This window comes from Phalacrocorax carbo, chromosome 12, assembly GCF_963921805.1.
Source record: "Phalacrocorax carbo chromosome 12, bPhaCar2.1, whole genome shotgun sequence".
Lineage (NCBI taxonomy): Eukaryota > Metazoa > Chordata > Aves > Suliformes > Phalacrocoracidae > Phalacrocorax > Phalacrocorax carbo.
The window spans coordinates 2,399,628-2,410,098 of NC_087524.1; the positions used below are offsets into that span (position 1 = coordinate 2,399,628).

Sequence of the window (10,471 nt, forward strand, 5' to 3'; positions counted from 1 at the left end):
GGCCTAAGTGTGAGGGCATGCTCCAGCCATGTGTTTGTGTTAAACAAGTAAGTTTTAATTTTAACTGTACATCTGCTGAACAGTGCACAAGCCCCAACCTGCTCCTTAGTAGCAGCAAGCTGCTGGTTGATGTTCAGAAGCCAGTGATGAGAGGGGGTATTCTCAGTGTCTGATGGGGCCCAGCTTGAAGCAGGGGCAAGGTGCTTTGCCTGCTCTTTGCAACCTGTACTCTGTAGCACATCTTGGCCACCTGGCTGATTTGTTGCATCCCAAAGCAATTGAAACATGAGGGAACTCAAGCAACTGTTTAAAAACAGATGTTCAAAACTACATAAATCAAGCTGCTAAATTTACAGTGTAAAACATCAATTTGACACACACTTCAGCCATGCTGTAGGTAGCATCTGTAGCCACTACTGGGTTCTCATTGCTTCTTGACCCCGATCATCACCCTATGGAAAGATTTATATTTTGTTTTACTTCTGTACCAACCGAAATGTTAAGCCTATGGGAATGTGATCATTAAAGCTGGCTGGAAGAGCAATTGATTTTTTTGGTTGAAATACAAAAGCGACTTGTGGTACAGTTTTGGGGCGGGATCTGTAGAGCTTTTCTGGAATTCTGATAGCATAGCTAGGATTGGAGTTTTTGAGCCAAAAATTGCTTTGGGTCTTTTTTTTTTTTTTTTTCTTACCAAGGAAGCTTGGGAAACAAAGATCAAGGTTTGACTTCAGAATGTGGGGAGAGGAAAAAAAAGCAAAACTGATTCTTGAGAATTTCTCTCTGTGAGCATGTGGGGACTGGTCGTCCCCCTTCCCCGCTTTTTCATTTAATTATGGACAAAGTCCTGTATTCAGTGAAGTCAAAATATAACTAGGATCTTGTGTTTGGATAACTTAAGGGCACGCGGCTACAATTACCTTGACATATGGGTGAATAACTTTTCTGATGTGAACACACCAATTGCTTGTTTGGTGGTTTCTTTTACTTGATTAAGAGGAGTTGTGCAAAATGCCATGATCTTAGGAGACATGAACAAAACAGGAAGAGAATACTGGGGGTTCTGAAAGGAGGAAGACATAACGATGATTCTAAGATGACAGAAGCCAGTGGGGAGTGGTAAAATGAGAGGAGTGCCATGGGAAGCTTAAAAGGTTAATGACATGCAGCTATGGATGGATGGATGGAGTTTGCATGGACCCAGATCTCGGATCTTATCCAACTGCAGCCCAGTTCTAAAGGAAAAGGCTATAAATCAGTCCAGGGATTCTGCTGAATTGTGCTTTGTGCTTACGGTGTGTGATGTAACCAGCAGTTCTTGATGGAATTACAACTGCTGTGCTCACGCTCACCTGCTATTTGCTCTGTATTAAGTTAACAATAGTAAATAAACTGTGTATTAGATTTCAGGCTGACCTGTTCATGCCAAATGAATTCGTCTTGCCCACAGGCTACCCTAATTTAAAACATATGTATCCATTTAAATCCAGTTGCTTCCATGCATTAAGCTACTGTTTAGATTTTTGCCTCATCAATATTCTTCACCATTTTGAACAGATGCGTCATCTGCTGTGGGTTTGGATCAAAGAGTTCTCTGATAGTTTTATTTTTTTGTGTGTGTGTGCGCGCACGTGGAAGGTGGTGGAGGAGTAGAAGAGAGGTGGACTGTGGTGGAATTGTACAGCACTTATGCCTATCACCTGAAACCAACAGAAGACACTTTGTCTGTTCTTGTAAAGGCAAAACCCTCATTAGAATCAAAGGAAGTTTAATTGCAGGAAAGATGGGGTCCTTGTTTAGTGAAAATACAAATGAAGTCAGGAGCACTATTGCATGATAGTGTATTTCCCATACAGCAGTGTAAGTCTCACAGAACAAGATAAAAGTTTTATGTTTTTCCCAGGCTTCTAAGGGGTGAAAGAATTTTGCATGTAAAATAGAGTTTCTCCTAAGAAGACAGTTTTAAAAAATGGGAACCTAATGTCAGGCTCCAAAGAACATATTTAAAAGGCCTCTAAATACATAGCCTGGGCTATTTACAAGCTGAGCAGGTTCAGCTCTGCCAATCCCCACTGCTCTTATGCTACAGCTTCTAAGGCTGAATGTTGTCTGACTGCATGTTCTTGCAAAGAAATACTAAGAATATGCAGTAGGTCAAAGTGGTTCCTTATCTTTGTGCAGAGATAAGGGCTGCTGTTCCTCCTAGGAAACAGTGTCTTAGAAGCGGAAGGCTGCACTTCTTATCATTCAAGTATGTGCCATAAAGGAGTAAAAATAGGGATGTTGAGGATAAGAAAGCTGAAACCAAGGCACCTGCTACCCACAGAAGGAAACTTGGGAATGAAATAAGACTGAGAATCTCTTCTGTTTTGAATACTTCAAATCTTCACTTATAAGAGTAAATAATTTGCCTGGGAAAGCCTCTGAGATCACTGATAGGAGAAAAGGCTTGCAGGATTTAGACTCCTGACTTTACCATGCAGACCAAAATCTGTTCACTGAGTTTTACAGAAGTTGAATATGTCAGAGCTGGCTGAGAGAATTAGATTTCAACACCTATTAAACATTTACAGGACATCCTAAATCCCCACTGAACATCCTTTAGTTTGTGACCTAAACAGAATCGATTAAACAGAAAAGTAGAAATAAGGTGTTCAGATTGTATCACTGTTGCCTAATAATGCATAGTTCATTCAATCTCACAATATTTTAATCCAGTATTCACTTTGCCATGATATATAGCGCAGGCTATTTACAGAGATTGCCATTCTTTAAATGCCAGTTTTCCTTTAAAACAAGCAGCAGCAGCAACAACCAGCCCCATACCCTGCTCCAAACCTTGTTTGCAAGGATTCTAATTTTCATCACTAATATACAGATATACACAGAGCAGAAAAAGGGGGTATTCTTATTCTTAGAGATTCTGCCTTGTATACTACCTGCAGCCACATTCTGCCACTTTCATCCCTTCGTAGTTATATATCAAAGTGGGCACACCGGCATCATCCTTATAAAGAATGGAGATTGAGTCCAGCTTGGTTGGAACACAACAGGCCTTGGAAGCTTTCTTTGGGTTTTGGAGATGCACCAGAGTTTGGACAATAGCATGTTTTGTTGGGGTAACGTTATCTGTCAGAGGGAAGAAGCAACCTCCTTTACACTCAAAAGCCTCATAATCTTTCGGTGCAATGATCCAGGAATCCCAGCCAATCTCTTCAAAGTTCACATGGAGGGGAGTTCTCCGGCAGTGGTTGGCTCCGATGCTTCTCTTGCTTCTGGAGGAATGCTGGTGGGGCCCAGTGATGGCCTTTTCCTCTCTTTGTTCTTCCTCTTCAGAGGAAGTATTGTTCTTTCCTAATTTCTTTAGCACACTTTCTTGTTCATGAACGATCATCTCCCGGAGCTCCACTTTGGTCTCTTTTGTCCCATTGCTGCGGTCATTGGAGAACACTATTAACAGGGGCAGATTTTTAGTATCAGGGGTAACACTGATATCAAGCTTCCCACAAGTGAAACCGCCCAGAGCCTTACTCTGTATAACAACTTCTAGCTTGTTTTTAGTCTTCAGTTTGTCTGTCCTGACCCATCTTTTCACAGCGCTGGACACTTCAAACATCTCCCAGCCACACTCCTGGATGTTGTGGGAGACAAGGAAGGATTTGGTACTTTCTGGGTTTTCCCAGTGGTCACCACCTAGAACATCATAAATGACCAGGTTGCCTTCCAGCCTAGAGGGAGACCCAACTTCCTTGTGACAGGAGATATAAATTCTCAGTTCAGCTCTGGTGATTTCCTCATATCGTGGAATAGAGATGTTGAAGAGCAAGATGTGTTTCTGAAATGGATTTTCTTCTGGTGAAGCTAAAGAAACAACATCTGCAATAGGAAATTAAAACATGTGGTTACAGTGCTTCTGACTGTCCAGGTAACTTGCTTTAAAAAGACTCAGGATGTATTTTGGAGGTAAAATATGAGGATGGCTACCTAGCATTAAAAAAAAAAAACAACTACCGTCTTCTGGCCAAGTGCCGAGGGCAGGGAGTGAAAGAGGAGACGGAGGTTCCTGGTGTTGGTAGTATTTTCACCAAGATTGTATCCTCAGGTGAGTGTGTAGAGGGGAGTGTAAAGAATCTGCCTAGAACAAGCCGTAGATGAATTTGCTACTCTTATCATGCAATGGGATGAACTGCCCTCCTAATACAGAGAAATATATTACATATTTAAGTGTCTCTAAGAACTAGCTGTGATGAGGCCTTTGTTGTCTTCAAACAACTTTGAAAGCAGCTTGGATTACTGGGAGTTTGGGCAAACAGAAAGCGTTTTTGAAAGTCCTGAACTGAAGCTTCAGAGTCTGTCTGAATTGGGACTTTGTGATAAACAACCTTTCGTGCCCACGTCCCAGTCTGTTCCAGGCTGGACTCACTGAGCTTGTGCAGGTTTTGTTTGTTTGGGTTTTTTTCTGTGAAGGTATGTACAGTACCAGCAGCTCTGCCTGGGGAGGGGCAGATATTTGGCTGGAAGATCAGATTGGTAGTGTTTAAAAGTAATTGCTGACTGATGTCTGTTTGATGGCTGATGTAAGGTAATTACTGAATCATGATTGGGCTTTAGCCAGGTAAAATTGCCCTAATGTTGTCACTTCTTCACAGTGTTTATCCACTAAAGCAGTCAGAGAGGGGAGTGAGGTATGGAAACTACAATCTAGCTCATACCATTAAGGTTTCTTTCCACTTCAGGACTGGGGGCTGTAATTTGGGAACTTGGAGTTCTCTGTCTTGCTGTTACCTGTGTATGTCTGTTTTTTTCATATAAACAGAAGCTTCGACTCTCCTTGTCTCACTGTTATCACAAAGATTGCATTTACTTCTAACTTTTTTACTGCGTCTTTGATGGAGATTTAAAAGTCTGTGTAATGTTACACAGGTAGGGATCTTGAATTTTTTTAGCAGAGACAAGCTTGACTACCCATTTCCATATAAAGCTTTCCATCTAAACCAGCATTTTGGGGGAGCACTGCTGTTCCTTGCTTGAATCCAGAGACATGTTTCTCAGTTGGCTTGCTGTGGTTTTTAAGTATGAGACGAGCCCACCTGAAAGAAGAGCTCTCTAGCATGGATGTCTCATTTAGAGATGATCAAAAGTTTGCATTTTAAATTAAAATTCAGTTCCAAATCTCTAGCTGTGAGAAACATGATTTGTGTAAAACCTGTTATTCAGTACATCATCTCAGTTGATGCATTTCAGAAGAGAATATTGTACAGTACAAATATAAAAGAAGAAAACTAAAGGTAGTTGTATTTTTTTAAAGATTGAAAGAAACTACAGAGCAAGACTACAATCCAGAATTTCAATCTGTTTTGTTTCTAAAAAATCGGTGGAAATTAGGCACGCAATTCCCTCTGAATTTCAAAAAAATCTGAGTACCTACTGTCCCTGTACTACTTTAAAAATTCTAGTCCACATATTTAGGACTTCTCCTACCTTCAGTACTGAAGCTCCTTACGATATTGGATGCAGGGATGGAGGACTTGTCTGCAGCATATCTGTTGTATAAATCAATCATGAACTGTGGTGGTTCTTCTTTGGTCTTCACTTGTGAGGGAACTTTTGACAAATTCAAACTCCGTAGTAAATCTGTCTTCATATTCTCCAGGAAAGATTTAAAGTTGAAATGAGTCTCATCTTCCACTTCCCCAGGATCATGAAACTGTGCATCAGACTTTCCCATAGCTGACAACTTGTCCCAATCTTCCAAAGGCTTGCCTCTTGTCAAACAGGCAATAATGTTGCAAATAGACAGTGCAGCTAATACTCCAAAATAATGCATTTCTTCTATATTTATTTTCTGATGGAGAGGCAAGAGAAGAATGGTATTTTAGCTGATTAAAAATCTTGTTTCATTACTGACAGAGGAAAGGAGATGGCAGGCAAACAACTGGAATGCCCGTTGCAAATCACTTTCTTGTGTTCTTTTTGCAGTCTGCTTCAAACCCCAGCCTCTTGTCAGTCGTCAAGCAGATTGGTTGTGCACTTGCCCTTATCAGAGTCATTGATGCCATGCTTCAGCTTCTGTTATCTAGCAAAGCTCTTAGTTAATGAAGATTCTATAAACATCTGACAAACACATGTGGCTGGTGGGAAGGACATTGTATATTGTAAAGAATTCACATTTCACTTTAGGGTCATCATTGCTTAATTACACTCTTCTATCATTTCCTTGCCAACACAGAGAGAAGCTTTCTTAGGGACGTAGAAGATTACACTGTTTTCAACAAGACTAGAAAATAGAGATCTAGAACAAAATTACTCTAGTAGCTATTAGTAAATAATATCTCTCAAATATTTATTACAGTCCCTTCACAGGCCATCAGAAAATCCCCGGTCATTTCATGGAGACCTGTGATTCTGCAAGACATGATCTCATGACAATACAAACAACCTTAAAACTTCTTTCCGTTTATCAGCCAAGAGCTGTTGTTTGTACACAGTGAAATATCTGTTTTGTGTCAAGTTTGCTTCATGATGTTTGCAGGGTTGTCCATTTTCCATTTGATTCCTTTGGTGTATGAGAATTTAGTCTTGTTTTTATAGTATCTTATGTAATATATTTCTTAGATCCTTGATGGTCAATCCTGTCCAAGAACAACCAGTCATTATTTCAGTGACCTCAAAATGAAGACAGAACTAGGCTTTCTAGGGCTGCATGGAAGGTAAAAAGTGTCTCTGATGATTCAGATGATTATGAAGATACTGTTATCCAGGGAAGAATAGGCCAAGGCAAAAATACAAGACTGATAGAATTTCTCATGTTACAGAAGAAAAAAACCTTGTTTATTTATAGACAAAAATATCACTTGCTATTTTTCTTAATGAATGCATTATGATTTAATCTCATGATACACAAGTGTTTTATCTGTATATTGATGTATCATTTTTTCTAAGCACAATTCAACCCATACTGTACATGTGCATAAAGTCTGAATAATATGAGCTTTTATATTAAAAAAAAAAAAAACAAAACAAAAAACCACAGAACAACCTCATTGCAAAGATGTGGACAAGATTTTGTCCTTTCTGCCCATACTTCCCATTTTCTAACAATGCATACTCAGTGTTTAAGGTGAGCCCAGACTTCTCAACTACTCATGTGTCTGTTCAAGTGACAGCTGGGATCCAAGATTTTGGTTAATTTTGTTCCTGTGATGTAAAGTCAGAAAGGATTATTTGGTATTGATCCTGGTCTCCTGCATAGCAGGACTGTTCTGCTCAAGGCTTTTGTGTTTCCTACCTGTGTGCAGAGCCCAATTACTTGTGTTTGGCTAAAACGTAACTTTTTAAGGGTCCTCAGAATTTATCTGAAGATGTTAAAGAATCAAGGATTTCAATTTTTGTAGCACTTACTCTAAAAGATTGTCACTTACACTTAAAAAACCATGGTGCTTCATTTATTATTTCATTGTGACTTCACCTTCTAGACAGGAGTTCTTGTAAATTTCCAGCCAGCTTAGGGAGCCCCATAGTGCTGGCACATTCTTGCTGTCGAAGTACTTGTACAGTGTAATCAAGTTACTGCTCAGTTAGCTTTCTGATAAAATAAATAGATTGTGCATTTTAGTCACATGTTATAAGAAATTTTTACTAACTGTTTTTGTTTCTTTTTTGTGCCTCTTTCAGAATTTGAATGTCTTTTGGAAAAGGTGAACACTGGGGCTTTATATAGTTTTCCAGTGACAGTCCACCAGTGCCACATGCAGAAGTAAAATCTCCTTTCCGTGTGTGGTTCACTACACCAGTGTGTATCTTTTCAAAGATTTCATTAGTTCTCTTTACACAGCATCACTCTGGATGCCCATACGGTGCCATAAGTTTGTGATATCCACCAAAATTGTTGTAAGAGTTATGGCTTTCAAGGGTGCCGTCTGTTACTCAGTGGGAGCAGCCTTCATTCCATGTGCCTAGGTACTAAGTTCTGCATCTGCCTACCTTAAAAGGAATTTTGATTACATAAAGTGCAGCTAGATCAAGTGATCTCTATAAATACCTCTCTCCTAAACACTGTCTTCTGCAAAGGCTGTGGGGGTTGTTTTATACAGACTTCTAGTTCATATATGAAGATGTCAAAGAGTGTCAGGCCAAATGTCAGCTTTGCAGAAACTTTACAATGAACGGTTTCATTCAGTGGCAATTCCTTTTGAAAGCTGCTCTTTGAAGTTTGGCAGTGAGACAGTTGTTAATTTATGTGACACACAAATATATTAATATTGTCCAGTGGTTTCTTTTAATTTTGCAGGCTTGTGCAAGTAAATTGAAATACTCCACAAAAACCTAGATACATTCTGGCTGTTGCTGTTACCTCTGGCAATTGAACTGTGGCTTCAAAGAACGAAATCGGATTTGTTTTAGAAAAAAATGTCCTTAACACTTTGCTGGCTAGTATTTTATCTGTCTTTAACCATCCCGTATTAATATAGCTTCAATTCTTGTAGGATTAGTTAGTGAAATTGTCTTGATATGCTATTTTAAGTGTTGTCAATAGTAACTTTCTCTAGAAACTTACACATTGAGTGGAATGGTTTCTAGGATGTTCATAGAAATCAAAAGATCTGTTGGAACCAAGAGAGTAAGGGTATCAGTGTCTTCCAACAGCAGCTGACTGCATTTGTGACATCTCAAATGCAGTGTTTACTTTTCTAGAGGAAGATTAGACACCCAAATACCAAAGACCCAGGGAGTGGTAGCCACTTCTGAACAAATATTGGTTTAAGACCTTGTTCTTATTAGAGAATTGGCAGGTACAGCTAAACTCCAAATGAAATAAACTTTACTTACAAAAGAATTGTATTGCTTGTGTAGGAAGGGTATGCCTTGAGAGCTATGCCACTTACAGGTATAATTGTGTTTTGCCCATGCTAAATAATACAGATATACCAACAAACCTTTAAATGTAGACTAAACCTCTCAGGGTTTTATAGGTCTCCTAATGAGCGTAGAAGTAGCATTTTCCCTTATGTCTTATAGACCTTATAACAGATCGTAGGATGCTATCTGCGTCCTAATTGCTTGCATCAGCACATCTTGGAAAGAAAGTTTGACCCCAAGGACTGATTCAAATATAGAAAAGATTCCTTAAGAAAAACAAAATGCAGTAGATGAGAACATAAGCACACTAGGCTAATATGTCAGTCTGTTCAGAGCTGATGCTAAATGGGAGCAAGACTAGACCTACAGAAAAGGGTAGATTTTCATAGAGAAGAGAAATGACAATGACTTAAGATACTTTGAAAAGTTTTATGCTTATGGCTGTTCTGTAGGAATAAATGATGAATTTCTGAGAACTTTTAAATTTTTCTTTATGCATTAGCATTATTTTGTCAGCTGTGGTTGAGTTTCTCATGATTGATAAAAACACAAATCCCTCAATTTTTAAGGGAGACCTTTAACAGCAACAGTATACAAAGGTTTGTCCCAGTAATTCCAGTGTAAATCACTGTAGTACTTTGGGAGAATAAGAAATGCGTAGCTGGGCCCATGATCTTCTGGCTGTCATAATTGGCAGTCACTGCGAGGTGCCTTAGAACTGTCTACTACTTATTGAGAGCTTTTGAGGAGGAACGAGCAAGAACTGCTGCGAGAGTAACCTTGCAGACACTCCTATGCACAATGAATCTTGCTTTTATGTCGGTTAGCAGGAGGTACCACATTTACACACCTCTGTTGTCTGGGAATCTGCACCACATTAATGTGGAATATTGGTGGCAGGAGTTACCTAGCACCTTAGCAGGATAGGAGCCTTCCAGTTAGTTGTTCATCAGAAGGCAGTGTGTGTAGTATCCTTCCCCTAAACGATACAACTCTTAATAGGGTAAGATAACACAGAAGGTTAGACTGTCTCTTGAGGAGGAAACACTCTGTATCTTGCACTCTGTGCTACCTCACAGACTTCAGAAGTTTGTTTTGCTCCTGGTCTGCCCATGCTATTGTACAGCAGGTAGAATGGAATACATGGCAAGTGTGTCCTGGCCTGCAGGGACACTGAGAAAGAGAATTGACAGGCACAGTCATGGAACATCAGCTCTTAAGGGAGTGCTGCAGTTACAAGGGCTACCATGAACATATCAAGAGAGGATTGTACAGGAGTTAGAGGGATGCAGAGACTTTATTTCTGTCAAGACTTCTAACAGAACCACTGCCAAATATTGTGTCACATTTTGATGTTCATTGTTGGAAAAGAAAGTTAATGAAAGTTCTGGAAAGGGTTCAGAAAAGAACTGTGAGAAATTTTGAGGCTTAGAATAAGAAATCAGAGTATCTATTTAAATCTTAGCCAAAATGTAATTCGATCCCGCTCTATATACTAAAAATACACAGTGGAAGAATTTTGGATAATGGATAAAAGGGATCTAATAAAATAGGTTACAGTAAGATCCAGTGAATTGAAGCTAAAGCTCAACAAATTCAGGCTAGGATTAAG

At 39.4% G+C, this 10,471-nt stretch overlaps 1 protein-coding gene across 1 annotated transcript; it reads right to left on the bottom strand.

Moving 5' to 3' along the window:
* Nucleotides 1-2,688: 2,688 nt before the first annotated feature.
* Nucleotides 2,689-6,014, bottom strand: GDF2 (growth differentiation factor 2). The gene is made up of 2 exons (XM_009507917.2): nt 5,482-6,014; nt 2,689-3,876 (listed from the first exon to the last, which is right to left on the bottom strand). Exons 1-2 carry the CDS (start codon nt 5,825-5,827, stop codon nt 2,936-2,938), a joined length of 1,287 nt encoding a protein of 428 aa, XP_009506212.2. The 5' UTR covers nt 5,828-6,014; the 3' UTR covers nt 2,689-2,935.
* Nucleotides 6,015-10,471: the final 4,457 nt, after the last annotated feature.